This window comes from Rattus norvegicus, chromosome 9, assembly GCF_036323735.1.
Source record: "Rattus norvegicus strain BN/NHsdMcwi chromosome 9, GRCr8, whole genome shotgun sequence".
Taxonomy (NCBI): Eukaryota; Metazoa; Chordata; class Mammalia; order Rodentia; family Muridae; genus Rattus; species Rattus norvegicus.
The window spans coordinates 78,619,340-78,641,942 of NC_086027.1; the positions used below are offsets into that span (position 1 = coordinate 78,619,340).

At 40.8% G+C, this 22,603-nt stretch overlaps 1 protein-coding gene across 13 annotated transcripts in view; it reads right to left on the bottom strand.

Moving 5' to 3' along the window:
• The window catches only part of Ikzf2 (IKAROS family zinc finger 2), a 145,227-nt gene extending 123,670 nt beyond the window's left edge, over positions 1-21,557 (bottom strand). The window contains exons 1-4 of one of the 13 annotated variants that reach the window (XM_063266955.1): positions 21,421-21,545; positions 19,485-19,588; positions 17,945-17,993; positions 17,003-17,110 (exon numbers count right to left, since the gene is read on the bottom strand). In XM_063266955.1, coding sequence (XP_063123025.1) covers positions 17,003-17,110; positions 17,945-17,993; positions 19,485-19,514 — 187 coding nt within the window. In that variant the 5' untranslated portion in view covers positions 19,515-19,588; positions 21,421-21,545. Of the gene's footprint in view, positions 1-17,002; positions 17,111-17,944; positions 17,994-18,262; positions 19,039-19,484; positions 19,589-20,812; positions 21,038-21,420 lie in introns of those variants that run through there. The other 12 variants (XM_008767219.4, XM_063266959.1, XM_063266961.1 and 9 more) reach the window with 12 other exon arrangements.
• Positions 21,558-22,603: the final 1,046 nt, after the last annotated feature.

Genomic DNA, 22,603 nt, shown 5'->3' on the forward strand with positions numbered 1-22,603 from the left:
TTCTGATTATTCTCCTCCATACTCTTTATCTCCTTTCTGCCTCCACTAACATTCACCTCCCATTCAGTTCTATCCTTTTCCCAGGGTCATGATTTTTGGGTCGATTTTGTGACCCATTTGATAACCAGGGCTATCTATGTCACCACTGGACTGAAAATGTCCACTGGAACCTGGGAGGGTGATGGGGGAGGGGCACCCAATTTTTAAATTGCAATTTAAAATAAACTTCGACAGCTTGTTAAAAATATTTTATACTGGCTCAAACACTCAGAAAATAGAGAAAAGGAAGAAAAAACCAGGCAGACAACTACACACTGATTAGTGCAAAAGGTTCTTTTCAACCTGTAAATGCACAAGACCCATTAGCATTAAATTGCTACTACAGATTTACAAACTCAAGCTTGTACCTTCAGTTAGGATTAAACCAGCCGCTTTCCTATGCAGTGTTCCCAGTTAAATATTAAAGACTTAATTCACAGATCTTTGTGCCAACCAAATTACATTTTATGAGCTTGCAAATGGCATACAATTTTGTTGTAACGTTAAGGAAAAAAAGAAGCTTCGGGTAGAAAAGATCCCGTGTTGAGAAATGTCCTGGGGTGGGGGGATGACTGGGTATAGATGTTTACCACCAAGCCTGAAGGCCCTCGCTCATCCTGAGAGCCACAGGATGGCACTGAAGGGACTGCAGGAAAGAAGGGAAACTTATTCCTAAATGTTGTCCAATGACCACCTCATGTATGCCTGCATGTTCACACACACACGCACACACACACACACACACACACACACACACACGCACCCCTACACACAATACATAACAACAATGAAAAGCTTGAGATACAATGACAGTTGGATGTTCTGTAAACTAATGAGATCACCGCCTTACACCTTTCAGCTCTAGGGATCTTGACACACTGGGTAATGGTGGCTCATCGGACAAACTGCTTAGACACATTCAAACAATATTTCAAAGAAAACAAAAGATGAAACTGGGAGGGAAATTTTCTGGGAAGGCTGTATCTCTCACCCCAGGTACTACTCCAGTGACGTCATGGACAGATGTGATAATTAGCACAATTGCTGGAGGAGCACTGAGGTCTGGCCTCCTGTTCCAGCATAGACAGAGCCATCCAACAATTCCAAAGAGAACTGTTGGAGTCATAAGTTTTTCAAGGATCTTTCAATGCTACATTCAGGATAAAATTGAATAAAACCAAAAGCATTACAGGCCATGGCATGTGTCTGCTGAAGGGTCAGTTTATGTTTGAAAGCTCTTGGATACGAGAGATTCAAAACATCATTAGGAAGAAGACTAATGAAAGTGACTTTACACCTCCAACTTTAAGCGTTCTGCCTCTTAACTCTTCATGCTTCTTACCTATAAAACACAAAACTGTCTGGGGGCAAGTTTGCAGCCCCTTTAGGTAGGGTGTGAGTACCTGGATATCCTCCACAGAACACTCCTGCAGCCATCTCTAAACAGTAGTGATGCTGCCAGGAACAAGTATTTTTCTAAGCCACATAAACTCTCCAAGCACCCTTAACTTTTACTCCGATTGAGTATTCTGCTTGGATGAGTATGGAGAAGACAGTTAGCTAACGTCTAAGCTGGAGCTCGCTCAGCATCCATTTTAAAACCGGAAGATGTGCTCTCTGGTGTCCTCCATAGACAACATAATTGAAATGACCAAACCCAGGGGTATCTGATCAGGGGACAGTAGACTAACGAGGATAAGAGTTTAACTCATGTAGCCAATCTACACAGATTTCTGAAATGCATCAGACACTGTAAGAAAAGCTTTCTGAGGTTCCTGTATGGATTCCTACAACCAGAAAAGTTAAGCAATGACTTGTCCTAGTTTACACACTAGTAAATGAAGACAGAAAAACCCACTGCACAACCCAATTCCAAAGCCCTACCCTGCCTGCTGCATTCAGGATACACGAATCAGACAGAAATGGTCATTTTCCCTGCCCTCACGTGGTTTCCCGTCCTCCTGAGGAGTTGAGCTGGACCACAATCACCAAGTAATGAGAGAGAAGATAAGAGATAAACTCTTCCCAACCTTTAGACAACACTGCTAAACAAAAGGAGAGGTGATGAATATGGACCATGTGTCTACCCAGGAAACTTTGACCAAAGGCCAGTTAATGTCTACACATGAAAAAAAATCTCTTTACATATATTCTGCTATGAATTCTGTGGGAAAGACATTCCGTCTAGAGAAACCAGTCTGATACACGTCTGACACAAAGTTCTGCAATACAGGAGAGAGAGGAGGTAGTATGAGGGATATACGGGATTAGTTTGGTAACTCGTGGAATGTCAGAACCCATCTCTGGAGCCCGCTCACCGACTCGTCTTGGCACGTAAGCAAACAAGGTCACATTAAAGAAGAAGAAAGCAAGGAAGAGCACATCACTCTGGACAAGGCTAAGCTGACGGTCTGTATGGCTTACAGCTCTGCCCTGTCCCCAAGTAGAGCTTCTGGGTCGCCATCCTTAAAGGAACTGCATTACTACTGCGTAATTACCAATTCAATTATCCCCCACGCGATCACCGCAGGTCTGTTTGTGATTTGCTTTAATTAGGTAATTTCGTTTTCCTTGGTTCAGTAATTGATTTGAATACAACAGCATTAATAACTGCTCTATATTTGAGTACACGTTTAGTTTCAAATAATATTTGTGAGTCTGTCTACCTGAAAACACGCATACATATGAAAAGCAAAATATCTACCGAGAGATGCAGATCTCAATTGTTAAGTTCTTAGATAATGATTTATACTACTTTAAAAAAAATGGTGTTAATGAAAATTAACGAGTAAAATCCTTCCTCTCTTAGAAGACCCTGTAATAATACAATAATATAAATTTAACAGAGGCATGGGGTCTTTCTTAGTATTTGCCTCAGCTTTCCTCAACTTACAAATCTTATAAACAATTCATTAATAACTACCATTCTGTTTAATTTACCATATGCTAGTTATCACTTGAGAAAACACACACTGGTCATCTCTAGTGTTCATTACCACCATTACCAGGTAATTCTGCAAATCAGGCTGAGATCCCAAGAGATCTTTCCAGGATCCCAACATAGTAAGAATCAGAGGAAGAGAAAGAGGAAATTTTTAAAAATATAATGAATTATTTTCAGTAACAAATAACATGCCTATTTAAGTACCAGCAAAAATTTTAGTCTCTTCCAAGATTGACTAAATATTAGGCTTAATTTTAGTCATTTAGACATTATATTTAGGATGTGAAATTATTTTGCAAAGTATACCTTACAAATATAATAATTACTCTTAATAGTTTTGTCTGTCTATCTATCTGTCTGTTTTTGATTTGGTTCTTCGAGGTAGGGTTTCTTTGTGTAGCCGTGGCTGTTCTGGAACTCACTCTGTACACCAGGCTATCCTCAAACTCAGAGACCTACCTGCCTCTTTCTCCCTAGAGCCAGGATTAAAGGCCTGGACCACAACTTCCTGGCTACTCTTAATAGATTTTAAAAATTATTCCATTTCCTTAAGCATATTAGGCACATTCCGAGACTTTGCTTATTTACTTCTTATTTTTTCAAGAGGGTATCCCTGGCTACCCTAGAACTCACTTTGTTGACCAGGCTGGCCTCGAACTCAGAGATCCACCTACCTCTGCCTCCTAACCCTTGCATTAACGACCTGAAGCACCACGCCCAGCTTGACCTTATTATTTATGAGCTCCATAAACCTATTCCTTACACATAAATTTCATCTCATGACCCATAAAGTTTTATTGAAGAATTAACACGGGGTTAATTTCAGAAAAATGCTTCAATGGCGGTAAAAGCCAACATGGGGGTTCTGAAATCTTGCTGGAGGAGTGTGAGCTACAGAGACTCTTTTCACTCTCTACCTGCGTAGGAGACATTTCAGGAGGCAGCGGCACCAGGTCAGAAACACACCTGGAGGCAAAAACCCACTTCCTATGTTGAACGAATATCAAGTGCCTTCGTCATGGTCACCTTCCAGGATGGGAGGGACAGAAAAAGTCCTTTACAGTTACTGTCAGGCTCATGCCTCACCAAGAAGCCTTTTCGCACTGCACTGAAGGAAGACTGTAGCTTAGTAACAAGACCAATATTTAAGGCATCCTTGATCGTCTTAGACTATACTAGTTAGGATATCTCATATACAAAGTACAGTATTAAACCATTGTGGAAAAGAATGCCCATCAATGAGTCAGTCACAGCACCAGTTTCTTAGATAATTTGCTGTCGGCACTGCTGGCTACATATGTACACATACACACACACACACACACACACACACACACACACACACACACAGAGAGAGAGAGAGAGAGAGAGAGAGAGAGAGCGAGTGAGCGAGTTTGGGCTGGCTTCCAACTAGCTGTGTAGCAAAGGATGACCTTGTACGCCTGATCTTGATTTTCCTCCCTGAGTGCCGGGATCAGACAGGCATATGCTCCCATACCTGGTTTGTGTGCTGCTGGACACAGAACGCAGGGCCCTGTGCACACCAGACAAGCACTGCACCAACTGAACTCCATCACAACCCCGGCCCTCGCCTTGATGCTGCTTTACTAGCTAGTGCTTTAGCCTCAAACATGTAAGACGTCAGTTTCCCCAACCAACCACCCTCCTACTTCCAGGTATCTTCCTACTGAATCTAGTATGTATCCATCCATCTTCCATGGAAACCACTCTTTTTTTTTTTTTTCGGAACCACTCTTAATGGCAGATTCCTCACTCAAGAAAGAAGTTTCCTTGATTGACTGATAAATTCTGATTTTCCGTTGTTTACATTTCCTGAGAGAAAAGGAACAGAGGGATTCTTTTCATTTGCCAGTCGACTCTCCGATAGCCCTTATTTTACCAATTCCAGTAGAGTGGTTTTTCCCTCATTTATGAATTTGATATTCTGATTCTTGAGTTGTTTCGACTTTTTCTGTTAGTCTATACCTCTGCCCTCTTGTTCTTTCTCTTTTTTTCTTATTTTACTGGCCCTGCCCCATTACCTCTGCTTTCTCTCTCTCTCCCTCCTATCCTTCTCTTTCTCTCTTCCTTATTTCACTGGTCCTACACCATTAGCAGTATACCACCGTCATCTTACTAAAATCAGTTTCTGTCTAAACATGTTCACAAAAAACAAAACAAAATAAAAAACCAGCAATACTTGGACTGCGGAGACAGCTAAGACAATAAACTGCTTGCTGTGCAGTCATGAGGACCTGAGTTCAGATCCCTAGAACCCACTCAAAAAAAAAAAAGTCAGTTGTGATAGCATGGACCTCCAGCCCTGGCTCTGGAAGATCGAGAGACTAGCAGATCCCATGGATTTACAGGGCAGCCAGTCTAGACAAACTGGTGAGCTCTGGGCTCAGTGAGAGGTCTGCTCTCCTAACAGTACTGTGGAGAGCAATAGAGGAAGACACCCATGCTGACTGCTGGTCTCACAAATTCTGGTACACAGAAATGAAAGTAGACACAGTTTACAAAAACGAAGCAGCACTCAATGGAACCATACACTGGTGGGCAGGCATGCAAAAGAGAGTAAGAAGGCTATTAGGAGAAGAAAGCTTCTCATCCTATAGGACACAGCAGAAAATCTCTGTGCACATTTTAACTCCTACTTGGATTTCTTCTGCCGCTATCTGCTACAATGTCTCCCTTGTTTTTTGCCGGAAATCATTTTAGCAGCTTGATGTTCATTGTTAAGTGCATACCATCTTAACCTATGAATGAATATCACTTGCATTTCTGAATAAAACACATTATATGTAAATTCAACTGTGGTATAGTCATTAAGAAAATATGTTACGGGGTTGGGGATTTAGCTCAGTGGTAGAGCGCTTGCCTAGGAAGCGCAAGGCCCTGGGTTCAGTCCCCAGCTGCAAAAAAAAAAGAACCAAAAAAAGAAAAAAAGAAAATATGTTACACAACCAGAGGATGTCGGGGCGGGCACATGCCTTTAATCCCAACATGCATGGGAAGCAGAGACAGGCAAATCTCTGTGAGTTTGAAGCCAGCCTGGTCTATAGAGAGAGTTCTAGAACAGCCAATGCTACACAGAGAAATTCTGTTTCAAAACAAAACTTTACAGATACCCAAAATAGGATTCAGTAAATATGAGGATAATATTTGCATGCAGAAGTTCCTCCAGATTCCAGTATTTACCCTCAATAGCACTTGACCATTTTCCGAAGTGTAATGTCACTGCCACTCAGGGTTAAGCTCTGGGGATCCCAGCTGCAGTCAGCTCTCTTACAGAACAGCTCCACACTTTATTTCTTTGAAAGATGGCTTCCTACATTCATTTATTGTCATTTTATTTGCACAAGCAACAAATGTACTTGTTCTTTATAAGATATCCAAAAAATGCAAACCGTTTTAGAATTAAAAACAAACAAACAAACAAAAAAAAGGCCTGTCTACATTTACAAACCATAAAACTGCACACAAAGCACAAAGTTTTTTCTTGGTTGCAGTTTTATGCACACATTCAAATATATGTCTTAAAGTATAATGAGCATTACCTTGTATAAAATGGAATGAGAGCTCCTGTCTGATAACTAATAGGTTCCAATTTGTTGATTTTCACTCATACTAAAGGCACCCGAATTCATTAAAACTCGAACAGAATTAGCTTCACTGTGGTGACTTGTGAAAAATCAACCTGTGGTTTCACGTTGCTGAGATGCATGGACATCTACTCCTTAATTTGCTCTGTCCCCAGATCCTGAACCTACACAGTCGCTGAGTCCTACATCTGAGATGAACAGAGTACAGATCATGCTTTCGAGAATTTAGATTCACAACAAATGCCAATATTCATTTTCTAGGTCTCAGTCTACAGAAGCAGAGTCATCTAGTGTTTTCAAATACTTCATCGAAGTGTAGCGTTGTAATAGAATTCACTTTAGAGTTCAAAATAACACATTGGTAGTTGGTTTGGCTGTGTGGAATCTTGAAGCAGTACCCTCAATGATTGGGTACTGCCTACCTATTTGTAAAAGCTACAAGTTCTATAGAAGGGCCTACTTTCCAACTTCCAGATGACAATGAAGTGATCTCAGCTTTTCCACTGTTTGTAAAAGAAATGGATGGATGGATCTTTTGTGACAAATTCTCAGTCCGCTTTTCAACCTGAACAATAATCCATGCACTAGAACTTAAGCGATATCTGACCATCTGAAAGCTAAAGATTTGGGAAAGTCTAATTAAAAGATCATATATGAGGCAGTTTATAAGAAAATTTATTTCTGCATATAACTATCATGCAGTAAAATATGTACATTCTAAAAGGCAAAAGTAAAACATGAAACTTTACAAGAACAGCCACAGTAGAAAATGTCTGAACAGTATAGAAAAGGAAAGACAGAAAGAAAGAAGGAGAAATTACTGCCGTTTTAGAACTCAACTGGAGATGCTTCGCGTTAATTCAGCTGAGGAGAATGCAGTAGTACCCACAGCACTTCAAAACACTGCCAAGCCTCACGTTTAGTAAGAAGTAGGCAAAGATGATACCATCAGGTGTACGCAAATCTACAGCTTCAATGATAATAAGAGAGTAATGACAAGAATGTCAAGGGTGTCGACACCATGAATGCTAATTTATTAGACGTGACTTCTCACTGATTAATTACATGCTCTTTAAAATATCTTCAGAGCACAAGAAAAGTTAATTGAAGCATTTCATCTTGTATATGCTACTAAAAACAGATTTAGGTAAGTGACAGAGAGCTGCCTTTAAAATTACGTATAGAACTCAATCTGTAAACTCTAAATGTTCAGTGTAAAGACACCACAATAGTACTGAAGGAGGTGACACCTCACGGAAGCACATAAAGCGCCGTTACCTGAGGCCCCACCGAAAATGAGTACAGAGGAAAACAGAGAGAGCTGTGGATCCGAACCGATCACCTGTTGGACACTGACTTCAAGATGATAAGGGATATTATTACATAAACACATGCTCAGAAAGACATGGATAAATTAGGATTTCCAAGTTGCTTAACATCTGAGAAATCAAAATTCCAAATCCATTCAACTTGGTCAGAAGCACCTCATTTAAATTGATATGCAATATGATGAGACTAAATAGATTTTTTTATTCAGTAAATATTTTCTGACCTCCTACTGAGTATACTGCTTGTGGGAACTAGAGAGACAGATAAAATATGACCACAGCAGGAGAAATCTCAGACTTGTTTCTTGGAGGTAGCCCTATAATATAAATACTCCTTAAAAATATTCTTTAATTTACACTCAGTACTTAACGATATCTTTTATAATAGCTAACATGAAGTATTGTAATCTGTAATGGTCAAATTATGAGATTATGTCAGTGGTTCCGGGGAATTTATGCTTTGGTTTTGTGCTTTGTGTGTGTGTGTGTGTGTGTGTGTGTGTGTGTGTGTGTGTGTGTGTGTGTGTGTATTGAGCTCACTAAAGGTGACTCTTCCAGGTATCAGAGCTCCAAAGCAGCATTCTAGCCACTTAAACTGCTGACCACCTCACCTGCCAACGTTTCTGTGAATCTGAGTTGAAACTTCTGACAATAGGAGTTGAGGAAGACTTTGCGGGCAATGTAAGATTGCCTTTATGGAGTTAAGCTGTATAACTAACATTTAATAAATTTTAAGACAGATAGAAATCACATTAAAGAAAATGAATAGATCCCAGTCCAGCAAGTATTGTTTATAACTTGATTACATGTATTAATAATAATTAATTAATGTGGGTAATAACTAGAATGTGGCTGACCTAGCAAAAGGTAACAGAAGGTAACAGAAGAGGAAGAGGAAGAGGAGGAGGGGGAGGAGGATGATGGTGGTGGTGATGATGGTGATGATGGTGATGATTGAACTTTGGGCTGAAACTGGAGCTGGGGAGCCTAAAGCCACTGGCATTTAAAGGGAAAGAAACTGGGTCAAAGAACTCCACAGACAGCACTATCTCTGTTGTGGGGTTGAATCTGCACCTCTCACCAAGTGACCTTTGCTCATTATTCATGCAGGTCAGTTCACAGGGCTAGGGGACCCAGTGCTATGAATGCAATAGCAATTCACCTGAACCCCTAAAGACGGCCCGTTTCCCATTCCTTAACATCAGTCATGTATCACACAAAACAAGTGTTCAGTAAGTGTTTGTTAGGCCAATTGAATACATATTTTAGAGAGTACTAGGGAAATCTCAAATGTTTTTGTCATTAACATTCATGTGAGATATAATGGCGTTTTAGAGAAAATTACAATTATAGATCAAAATCTCTAATACATATTTTAAATAAAAATGTTAATTAAGGAATAAGCTGTCACGCATTATTCCCTAGTAATAGTATAGATTTTAATATATATATGTATGTATATGTATATGTACATATATATGTATATGTATATATGTGTGTATATATATATATATATATTCCACGTATGTATCTCAAGTAATCTGGACTGGAACGCCAAGGTTGTTTGACTGTGCAGCAGGACTAAGTGGTACTTGGCTGGCAATTAGTCATGTGTTATAAACTACACGGTTGTTAAGAAAGACACAGTTTACAGAATAAAGGTGATTACTTAGAGTATAAACATTTGGACTTGTGGCACGTATTAGGTTTGTGGCTTTTATATATAACTTAAAATACTAAATACACCACAAAAGTTTCAAAGAGAAGGGTTGCCATATTTTATTCAAAAACCAGTGAGCAAATCACAGAAGTTAATCCAACTTCTGAAAATATGGGGGAATTCTGTTAAGCAAAGAGTTTATAAAACCATGTGCTTATTCATTTCAACAGAGAATTTTTACTTGTTGGCATAAATAAGGGAATGGGGCCACTGATTAAAAGTCTAACAGTTACTGATGAGTGAATTTTTAAGAAACACTAAAATAGTGTTAAAGTAATACACAGGCAAAGTAACGGAAATAAAGAGGCAGAGTGGTCACCAATGAAGACTTCTGTGTTGCCTGTTCCTCTATTGTCATCCCCCAAATTCAAAACCAGAATTTTTTTCCAGTAACTTAGTTCTAAGTATTCCCTGTCTTTGTTGACTGACAGAATGCACCCCAATCTAACAAGGAATGGAGAATGACCCTCAACTCCTCATCTTCCCTAACTCTATTGCCAAAGTGCTGTCCACTTTAACATACTACCCACATCTTTCTCCTCCTCTTCATTCCACTACCACTAGCTCTCCTGGCTTGTCACTTAATCATCACAGCAGCCTGGTCAAGATGCCCCCAACTGCCCATCCACAGCCTGCTCTCATGTTACAGCCACTAAAATCACGTCAATCAAAACACTCAAGTCGCCTGCTTTGTTAGCACCCTGGGCTCCACTCAAAGTTAAAGCCAGCTTTCCTGTCACACAAGATATTCCAGTGTCCTACCTTGATTAATTCTCCAGAGCCATCTCTGACTTCAGATTCCTACAGAATGGAGAGCCACTTTACACTCCAGAAATACCAACCTGCTTGTTTCTCTTTCCCAGAATGCCTATGGTCTTTCTCACCCCTCACTGGGAGTCACCATTTAATGAGTCTTTCAATTTCCCCCTAACTCCTTTCTACTTACTACATGTCAGTTCAAAGAGCTTCTCTCTAGAAAATTCCCTCTGAAATCATATGACTTCTCGCCTCCTATAATCAAGACTCTGCTTCCCACACTATGCTACTGAGAGCAAGTTTCTGTGTATTCCATCAGAATACCGTTCCTACAGAAGAAATACAGTATACCTCTCCATTCATCTCACCTTGTAGAACCTAGCAGACAAACATTTGCTCAATTAACCAACTAGAATAATAAAGCAAAATGCTGAATGCATAAGGTTAACAATCGTATTTTAAATTAACTGAGAACAACTAAACAATCACACCAAAAATGTATAATGTGGCCTGCAAAGTGATTATGAGATACAATTTTTTGGCACTCTGGGATAGAGGGGATGGCTCAGTGGTTAAGAACACATGGCGCTATTGAAGAGCATCTGCATTTGGTTCTCAGAGCCCGTTACTGTGCGATCAATGATTTCAGCGCCAGGGGACCAGACACTCTCTCTGGCCTCTATAGGCATCTGAGCTTGTGCACAGTTATTCCCATTTAACACACTCATGAACATAATGAAAATAAAATGTTTATAACAGAAGTTATCACACTGAATTCAGAAGCATTACATGAGATTAAGTTTTTTGATGGGAACGCTAGAAAAGAACTATTATTCATCAACACTGATAGGAAATTCCATTAGGATTTTCTCTTTGCTCTTACTGACTGGTGTCTTTTGGGCACAAACGATAACTTAAATAGATACACCAAAATGAAAAACTTTTACTTATGAATGCGGAAACCGGTAAAAGAAAAATCCAGTAGGCAAGCCAACTCTATGACTTTCCAGCTAAATGCTTCATAGATGCACTTAGAACAGTTGATATCTTTCTTCTATTTTTATACTAAATTATCAGAAACACTGTCTCTGTTCCACGGCCCCATGCGGTAAACAGCCAGAGCAATAGATCCAGATTTCAAAGAGATCTGGGTCAGAGGACAGCCCCTTACTCTCGTGAGCTGTTCACATATAAAAAATTAATTAATTAACAAATTAATTAATCAAGTAACTGGACTTTCCTGGGCAATAGCCTCAGTGATCATGCATCGAATCCGACCGTACGTTGGGAGCTCTGCTGAACAGTTGTAATATATTACCTCATTTAAACATCACAACAGTCCAGAGGGGTCGGTTTCAGTGGCCCGCAGTTTACAGGTGAGCAGTGGAAGCTGAGAGGTGTCGAGTAAAACGCCATGCTTCATACATAAGGCAGGCGGGAGTTTGTAATCTATTAAGGCATCAGCAATTCCAGCCTAAGTCAGCGACCGCTCACACACCTTTAGATGCTCAACGTTATCCTCTCAAATGGAGACATTCTTTCCCCTCCTCAGAGAGGTACTAAGGTGGAGACTAAGCAAACAGTATGGAAAGCATTTAGCACAGCATCTGAGAAGCCGGTGTGCCCTCAATAACATTGGCAGCCCGACCTCCTCCCAATCCAACCGCAATAAGAATTGTAAAGAAAAGGAAGTTCATAAGAATTCCTAAATATTTGTTATCATTTCAATGTGGAGATATCTGAGTCTATATTCACAAGAAAGTACTATCAGATTAGTAAAAAGTATAAAAAAAAGACAGCAGTGTATTCTGCTCCATTTTTGGACTGTGATACTTAGTTTCCATAATATCATAAGATCAAAATATATCAGTATTCAAAAATGTATCAGTGTATCGAAGGGAAGAGAAACACTGGACCCAGAGGCCTCCTGGGCAGTGGCTCTCAGCAGGTTTCCCAGTGAACTTAATCACATCACATTTAAAACGATAAAAAAGACTTCCACTAGGAGGAACAGAGTTCAACACAGATACATAACTTCTCCACAGAACGTTGTCTTGTTTGTCAAAGACCTTAATTCTCACCTCTAAGCAGCCTAAATGTTGGAGCCAGATTGGATGAGGGCCAGAGAGAGAGATGCAGCGGTCTTGCTGTTAATGACCTGCAAAGCCATGCTCACACTTGCTTTCTGTGTAAACTTTTTTCCCTTTTTTTCTGCTTTTGATACACTCACGACACTTAACTCTGACAGCTGGGAAATCAGGGTTCTTGGTTGTTGTTTGAAAGTTCCAGCAAATGAAACTAAATGTCAATATATATACCTGTATTCACACACACACACACACACACACACACACACACACACACACACACACAAACATCACTGCTATGAGTCCCAAAAGAGCTATGCTTTACATCAAACTAATCTGGTGTTACATTAGGGTGTGTCCTATGGAAATGCAACCGAGGGTGAACGCCAAACTAAGCGGCAGGAGAAACTCTCAGCAAGCCAGGGACTCCTTCAATGAGCTACACTGTACAAATCCCATTGGAGAGCAACTTGACAACAATACTGACAATACTCCATTACTATTACTTCTGATTTTTTGTTTTTATTTTTTGGTTTTTGGGTGGTTTTGGTTTTTTGGGGTTTTTTTGTTTGTTTATTTGTTTTTGGTTTTTTTTCTTTTTTTTTTTTTTTTTACTAAAACACCACGTTGGACACAGCGGACACCATCACAGGGTGACACTACAGAGACAGCAGTTAGCTAATCAGCCCTCAAGATCAAGATCTCATCCCGACTGTGAGAATTTCTGCCTTTCTTAGGTGCCGTAAGAGGTCAACTGACTTCTTCCAGCCTCAGTTTTCACATGTGAGAACCAGAACTCATAACACACGTCTGCCTCGCTGTGCTCTAAAAACGGAAACTCGCTGTGAAAAGAAGGAATGTAAAACACTAGGAGAAGAATAAACTAGATTCCCTGACCTGATTATTGGTGAGAGCCTTGTAAAACTAGAATGACTACTTCTTCCGATTCCATACATGCCACCTGGCCATCAAGCTGGCTGATCATCAACAGCGCAGACTGGATAACCACTCCTCCTGGAGCTTTAAAGCAATAGGAGCTTTAAAGTTTAGTCATGGGGTAGTTTCCCATCATTTACGTTGTGACCTGCTAAGAAACTTCATGCATCGCCATAAAAGTAGATGTAAGAAAAATTATGAATTTAGAACCTTAAAAAAATGTTCAAAGACCGGTGAGAGGACTCACAGGGCCAAAGGGTCTGCTGCCAAGCCTGAAAGCCTTAGTTTGATACCTGCGATACACACAGTGGATAGCAGAAGCTGCCCTTGTCTGTGACCTTGCCATCCATACGGTGGCATGTGCACACATGTGTACATGTTAGATAATAATTTATTTTTAAAAAATTAAATCTTAAAAACAGTCAGCTGCAAGTACAGAAGAGCTTAAAACTGATACGGAGGTGGGTATCCAAACATTGGGAATGAGCTAACCCAGAAACAGATGAATCACGAGATAAGTTTCATCTCCTAGGCCAGAACACAATACAGATCAATTTTATAGCCTTCTGTCTGAATTGTCTATCTCAGATCCTTAACTTCCAGATTCTTTTTCTAAACCTGCTTAACTGTGTGTGCTTCCAATAGCCATCAAGGCACATACTGTCATCCCTGACACCAAAGACTGTCAGCAAACTCAACACGGACACTAATGATCTCAGGCAACAATGCCCATTCTCCTATCAAAGACAGCCGTATTCCAGAAGAAAAAGTCTAAACGTTCTATGAAAAGAATCACTCTAAAACACAAGAAGGGATTCTAAGATGTTAGGATCACTAAGATCTGCTGCTTCCTTGAAGGTTATCGTATTGGTAGATTTCAGACTCAAAACTGTCAAGCACTGTAACCTTCTTCCTTCTCCCCCAGGTCGCTCCAGTTCTATTCTAGTACTGTCAAGTAATGATGGCTGCTGTCATTATTTTTATACTATAGCTGGCACCTGGTGTACAGATGCTCTTCATCTTAGAATAGTCACCGAGCCCACTAAACTGATGATTGGTTCCTTATAGTGATGCTGACCCCTTTCATGAAGGCAGGGTAAGTGGGCTATCATACCTTACTGGAGTTACACATAGATGCTTCTTTCTTGCTACCAGACACTATTCTATCCTATCAGAAATGTTCTCACACTAACTTCTAGCTTTAATACTTCCAATCCAAAATTTAATTCCGTCCACGTTTGGAAGAAGTAGCCTCACAAGAAATATATCTGAATATATTCTTTCAAGGCAGAGAACATGTTATTTCCATTTATTTAAGGTAGCAGCATATGTTAATGGATAAAGGGGCAAGTGGTGCTGGCTCCCATACAAAACTTATTCCAAGTTTCAAACATCAGAGTGACCAGTTATAGATCTCTGTTCTCATTAACAGACAGGAGTCTTTCTCAAACTCTATTTGCTTTGGCACTCTAAAATGCTGATGATTCTCCTAGATCAACCAGGGAGGAAAACTGGGTATCTTCCCCATCTAACACCTAAGTGGGTAACCTAGATACTGTAAATAGAGGCTACATAAAGGATGCAACAGACAGCTCTGAAGTCAAAGCCAAAATATTTAACCAGCAACTCTGAAAACACGTAGCACTCAGCCAAAAATTGTGCGAACATGGAATTGCCACAGGCTAGAAAATTAAAAAAAAAAAAAGCCCACACAATTACCAAACTTCAGTTTACTGTTCTTGGGTGAGAAAAGACCCTTGTGGAAGCAAAGAAAGAATAGCTACTTATCTGTTCAAATTAACCATTTCTATACTTTGCAATGTTTATTTTAAAAGGGAAGGGGAATGTCTTCTTGGTTGAAGCAATAAGAAAAGGTCGATGACAGAGTGCCAACCAAGTAGGCGAGCATTTTCTTGCTAATTTTCTGGTGGTGACTACAGAGGACAGGCTAGTCCAATCAATAGCTACTCTGTTTTACATACTTGGTTTTTAACAGTAGGTAAAGAATAACTAGAATAGCATAGAAGTCCCACGTACACGAAACTTAACCTACTAGACATTTTTATGGAAAAGTTGCTTCTTGAAAATGAAACCATGGTCTATCAAAGTACTAACAATATTAAATATTAAAGTGAAAAATCTCTATGTACTATTACAATAATATGACTTTTCTCAAATCAACAAGCAAAAAAAAAAAAAAAAACCAAGGTGCTACAAATCCATTACAAGAGATTAACAACATAATTCAGTATGAATCACTCAACAACACCAGTATTTTTTTTCCTTTCTACATCATAGAGGCCTGCTTTAAGAATGAAATTTCCTGAATACGTTTTTCCCATTCATAAAAAGAAAGAAAACTTTTACATGAAGTCAGATAGCTCAATCAGAATTTCAAGCCAATGGCTAAAATCACTGGAAAGTGAAGACAATGCAGAATGTATCCAAGAGTCAGCTAGAACTCAGAAGTCTTCACTAATTATAAAGTTTCTAACTTTACAATAACCTAAGTCAGGCTAGAAGAGAGACCACCAGGAAAGAGGTTCTCTCAGATAACCAGAACTGACTGAAGAATATGCTTGTAATTAAGTAGCTTATTCAGTTTTCTCCAGTTGTTAAATCTTCAAAGAGGAAATGTCTCCTTCATCACCCAAAAAGAAAAGCTGTAAGTTAAACTAAACTTAACATAAACCATACCCTTTCTATTTAAGACTACGACATAAACCCAAAGTACAAAGGACTCAACACCTCAGGCTTGTTCTGAGGAAGAGTGGCAGACCACTTGCACTGAATTAGCTAATCTGATAAGACATTTTAATTAAAAGACAAACTCAACAAATAAAAGCACCCTGTCCTCTCACACTGGCAGCACAGCTTTTTGTCACACTCAACATCACATATGACACTCCATGTCACAAACGCTAAAAGCCAAACTGTCATTCCTGCAAGCCCAAAAACATCCATCCCAATCTTCTTTTTTTGCCCCCTTCTGGATAGTGTAAAACAAAATGCTTTTTTAAAGAAATGGACGCAAAGGAGTTCCGCCAATTTTCAATGACATCTCACTTCAAATCCTCTGAAGGAGAAACTTTTACATTGCTTTTCCTTTCTAAGAAAGCAAGTAATACTTCAATTTTACCACTGATGTTTTAGCTTTTTCCTACCAAGGCAAGCAGCAAAACATTCTTTCTTCTACTTCTTTTTTTTTTGTTCCTTTTTTTTTTTAAATAACCACGAAGAGTCCTTTGGTAATGCCACATTGCTCTAATTTTTTTTTTTTTATCAAGCAACAAACCTAGACGTGACCCTCGAATTGAAAACAATCATCAACAAGGCTAACATTTCTTACCCGGTACAGGTAGGCACCAGCTAGCATACGCCACCTTGGGACAGTTCAGACTAGTAAGTAGGCTCATGTTTTATGATACCAGAATGAACGGAAATAAATCTGTGTTGCTCTTTTCTTAGTAAAAGCTACAGCAGTACCTCTGTCCCAGAGTGAGCAGACCTCACAGACCTGACACAGCCGAACCTCTCACTTGAGAATTAAAAAAAATAATAATAATAATCGTAAAATGAAGACTCACTGCTTGTCATGTGACCTGGCGAGGCGTGCTGTCCATTGGGTGTGCTTGAAGTGAGGTCAATGGCCATGGTGGCCTGCTCCCCTTCAGGTGAAAGCTCATTGTCACCTGCTTTCAAAAAAGACATTCTTTTGGTTTCTGTTCATTGTCACGGAACATCTAATAACTCAGACTGCCTCACATTCAGATGGCATGCAGAACCCAATGCTCAAGAAACATGCTTCTTTTTTAAGAGAGAGAGAGAGAGAGAGAGAGAGAAACTACAAGGAAATGAAATACACAGTGAATGAATGAGATGCAGGGAAACACACACATTCACACACCTAGTCCATAATAAAAAAGCGAACAAACTTGATTATCATAACACTCTTACAGGTCAATGTCAATAAAGACCATCTGAGGTCCGAAATCATTGTAGTCAAAACAGTAAGAGGGGTTTTTTTTGTTTTTTGTTTTGTTTTTTTTAAATAATCCAATTTAATCAATATGAAGTACTTAAAGTGAATAAAAAAATGTTTGCTGGATGGTTCCAATGAGCTTGCTTAAAAAAAAAAAAGCTGGACTTAAGCTAATTCTTTCACATTATATGTCTGGGAAAATTAGCCTACTTAGCAGTAAATCTTTAGTATATCCCCCCACTAGAAGAAGTAACTATAACTGGTGTATTCTAAATTTAAATTAAACGGGAAAAACAATCAAATAAGAAAGTAAAGATCTGCTTGCTACAAGCATTAAATAAAGTCCTTTCTGAAATAAGCAGATTTCTATCTCCCCCTCTTATTCTGCTTCTGGTAATACTTCCTCCTACTCCTTACGAGGTGAAATGGTGAATAGCAAATAAAACTAGAGAACTCGTACTAAAACCCCATGGCTCAGGAACTCACACACAGGTAACATGAAGCGCACTTGATTAGCCACAACAAATTAATGAAAATGAATACTCACACGTTATGTAGCCATCAATTCCGTCCGTTTCCATAGTCAAAGTGCAGTGCTGTAAAACAAAAGATTGCAACCTTTACCCAGGGATTCCTCCCCGCATCTGCCATTAAATTCTTAACTTATTTCAAGCCCCAAGCACTTAGTCCATGTCGCTCCTGCAACCTGTGCCCAAGAAACATACTACAGTGTACTGTGCGTGCTCATTTGCAAGTCATTGAACTCTCTGCAAATGATCTGATTCCTGCTGGAGATAGGATCGGGACGCTAAGTGTCCTGCAAGATGGGCTGTAGCAAGAGAAGGCTCTCTTAATCAAAATTTACCTGTTTGATTGGGGGGAAAAATAGGAGGGGGGTAATCTTGAATTTGCCAATTTTAACTGCAAGCTAACTATTTTAGCAATCAGTACTTCCCACAATCGCCCTGCAGTTTGACTACTTCCCTAGTATACAGACAGCTCTATTCACAATTGTTGCAAGTTGGTTCATCATGTTCTGATGGGGGGGGGCAGAGAACAAACAAAACATAAGAAAACAAAACAAAAACAAAAACACTTAGTACTAGACTGCATCCTGAAGACGTTTGCAGCAGTTGGCCAACTCTGGCTTGTATTGAAATTTTAGCCTACCCCAAATTCTGTGTAAGCACCTGTTCAACGTACCCTAATTTCCTGCCAGACTATGGCTGGAGACAAATGCCAAGCCTACTTAAGACATTCGGATTTCCAACGTTTCAGAAACTTTGGGCTGTGCACAAGGGGATCTATTTTTTTCCTCCCCCAAGTATGAGGAATGATTTTCATGCATCAATAGCACAAAACAGCACTTAATCCCCAGAAACAAAAGTAAATTGTATGAGACAACACCCCCTAGCTTTGATTCACATAATGAGAAGATCGATAATCTAACTGCATTCTTTGAAGGAAAAAGTTAAAGAATTGACAAGTCCTGAAAAGATTTTTACTTATTTTTCCCCCTTTGGCCCGGGTCCTTTTTGCCTTTAGTTTCAAAACTCTCACAGCACCAGCAGCTAAATTATTCACAATGAGCCATTTCTGTATTGATCGCCAAGTATATTTAGCCCTGGCTCCTGGAATTTCTCCATTACTTACTGGAAAACAGGCAGCTTCACTTCTTGTCTCCAAAACCACTTCCCTTCTCCCTCCCCTCCCCTTCACCACCAGCCTCCCTCCCCCCTCCAACCCCCCAAAAACTTTTCTTTCTTTCTTTATGGAATAATCAGATCAAATTCTCAGTAACGACATAGCAGTTAAATTCCGACCTGCTCTACTCTTATCAAATTCTTTCAATTAGGTTACGTAAGGTTTCAAAGAAAGGGATCCGTAAAGTTTAGAGGGGAGCAGTTTCTACCGAGATCTTAGAAATGAGTCTATCTCTTTAAAAATGTACACATTTAACACACATACTAAAAAGAAGCGTCAGTTAGAAGCAAAAGAAGTCTGCCCCAACAGTGAAAGGGTTATTAAACCCTCAGTGAAGGAAAAGGAAGAAAAAGAAAAAGGAGAGAGAAACGAAATGTACATACAAAAGAAATTGTCCTTTGATTAAAAAACATTCATCACCATTTCCAGCTCTGTCGGGAGATCCCAGCTTCTTCTAACCCCTCAAAGAGGAGGTGACAATGTCGGGCTGAAGAGAAACGAAGAAAGAAAGAAAGAAGTTTTTTGTGTCCCCCCCCCTTCCCTCCCTGGCCCCTTCCAGGCCAAGCCCCCTGCAGAGTTGAAGGCGAGGAGGAGGGAAAGCACTTTACAGGTGGGTCATTCCAAGACCAAATCCAGCAAACAGATCGGCTGATAAACAAAACCAAGAAATGAGAGAGAAGGAACACTCCCCCCAACCTCCTCCTCCTCCTTCTCCTCCTCCTCGTCCTCCTCCTCCCCCGCCCCCGCCCCCTCGTCCCTTTGGGATGGTCTAGTAGGAAAAGTCACTCAGGAATGGCACCACGTACTTTCAGGAAAGAGGAAAAAAAGAGAGAGAGGGAGAGGGAGGGAGAGAAAGAGAGAGTGAGAGGTCAGTCAGTGCTACAGCAATGCGATTAACAAGAAGAGAAAAAACTTGATCCACCGGTTCCTTAAGAATCGACCAAAAGCTAAGACAAGAAAACTGAAAGAAAAAGGGGAGGGGGGGTACGAAGGGAGGGACAGTCAGGCAGAACCCAGCAAGGAACCTAGGCCAACTTCACAGGACTGTTTTGTGGCCTCTGGCAAGATAGGAAAAAAAAAAGGGAAAAAGAAATTAAATCTTCATTCCATCTCCTTCGTCCATACCAGAACCTGTCAAAGCGATTTAACTGCTGCTTTTATACATGTGTCACACCAGATTTTTTTATTAGTATTATTTTTGTTTTGTTTTGTTTTCAATCCCAACAGTATAATACCCTCTATCTAGACAGCTGCAATCAATGCCAGGTTATCCAATCTTTCTTCTTGGAATTCAAGTTAAAACAAAGCAAAACCAAGTCCAAATCCATGACAGCTATAGAGATGAGAACTGATTAATCCATTAACATCCCAGAAGCAGATTACAAGGAGGGGACGATACATTAAGGCAAAGGACATCATCTTCAACGAAATTCCCTGAGCGTCCTTTAAAGAAATCATTTCCCTAATCAGAGCCACAACCCATCCCTCCCCAAAGAAAAGCGTCTATATTATTATTATTATCACTGGTTAACAGCAACAAGTCATTCGATCACACCACACTGTTAAACAAGATTCCATATCATTACACTTAACTTTGAAAACACTCCCCCCCTTTGCAAACCATACACAAATTGATAGATAATCTATGAATCAGAAGACAAATAAAACAAGAGCTGTTCTTCCCCACGCAAAAAGCCAAGCGGAGATTTACCTCAGCAGTGCATGCAGTAAAATAATCCCATCACCCTTTTGTTTGTGTTTACTGTTAGTGTGTCCTCTCCCTCTCTCTCTTTCTTTCTTTCCTGTGCCTAACGTGTGTTTGTGCACTGCAGTTGGTGGTGGAAACTAAGGCAGTGGATCTGTAGCTAAGGGTAATCCTGTTTTTACTTCCTCCATCTTCAGCGAGGAGCAGGGTTAGCCCGGGACAGCTGGTCAAACCCCGAGAAACCGATCCGGCGGAGCCCGAGCACATCTCCCCCGCCGGCCGGGCTCGCGCAGACGCCCGCGGGCGGAGGGCGGGCAGCGGCGGTGGTGGCGGCGGCGGCGCGCGCGGGCTGGCGGAGACGCGCGCGCGGAGGGAGTGAGGTGGGGGTGTCGTATGCGAGCGCCCGGGTCCGTGAGAGTCACGGAGCGAGCGAGCGAGCGAGCGCGCGGGCGGGCGGGAGGGGCGGGAGCGCGTGTCTGCGCGCTCGGCCGCTCGCTCGGCGCGCTCGGCAATCGATTACAGGACAAGTGCCGCGCGGCTCCGCGCCTCCTCCGCGCCCCGCGCGCCCCCCGCGCCGGCTCCGCCCCTCTCCCCGCTCCCCGCGCCCAGCTCACGTTCTCCGCTGGCCGCGCGGGAGGGACGGTCGCGGGCTCCTCCAGCTCATGTCGGCCGCGGGAAGTTTTCTATCTGGCCCGGCACCTCCCCAGAATCCCGGCTCCCGGCACCCGGAGGACCTGGGACACTGAGCCGGGCAGAGGGGCCCTCGCGAGTGCGCTGGGAGACCAGGGAGCAAGCGCCACTGTCCCCATTGTGAAAGTGCTTTCCAGTGCAAGTTTAAAATTAGAGTGTTTACTTGCTGTTTATATCTGCCTCCGTCTCGGCGTGTGCCACATCCACCCGAGTCTTCAAAGGAACCGTGAGGGTCGAAAAAAGTTGTCAGCCTGGAAGTGTAGCCTAGCCTTATGCCAATCAAGACGTTTGGTTTGCCCGGGGTGGGGGAAGAGTATAGGAATCGTCCTGAGAAAAACAAATGCATGCTCAATCTACAAATAGCAGCATTTACTATCTTTCTTGACCACAGAAAAAGGAATAGAGACTTCTATAATTAAAGGGAAAAGGAAAATGAAAGGAGCTGGAAATACTGAACTGTGTAGTCTGGGTGGTTTAAGTTTGAAATCACATGAAATTATCAGGAGTGCCAAACAACATTTCTGAGAAATTGTATCGCAAATTGTGTAGAAAATCAATGCTGAACGAGGAGCGGGCGCTGTGCCTCCCACTCCTTTAAAGAATCCCAGAAAGAGGTGCTGAGAGTTTTCTCCCTTTCCCCTTTTCCGTGGAAGCAAGCCATATGACACATTGAAAATAAAATCAACTTTCACCTTAAGCACCACTCTGCCCTGTGTTTAGATTTTGGTGTGAGCAAAGCTTCACAGTGCTACACAATGGATATCCTAATAACGTCTAATGTATTTATTTTTCCTTTTTAAGACCATATTATATCTATTGCAGTTATTAAGCAATTATACTTGTAGGCTCGGTTAATATGTCTTAATTATAGAAAGTGATGGTTTAAAGCAAACAAGATAAACCATGTCATTGGGGGTAAACCACTTGTGCTCAGGTTTTCAATAATTCCTGACGATTTTTTTTAAGTTGCAATATATGTAAATTGTTAAGACTAACCTTTTAACCTACTTGTCAGCTATCCGAATACAATGTTTTCCCCCTTAAAGTTAGATTTGGAAAGGTCAAACTAAAGAGAATCTAGGAGTCGTTCTAATCAATTCAACAGAC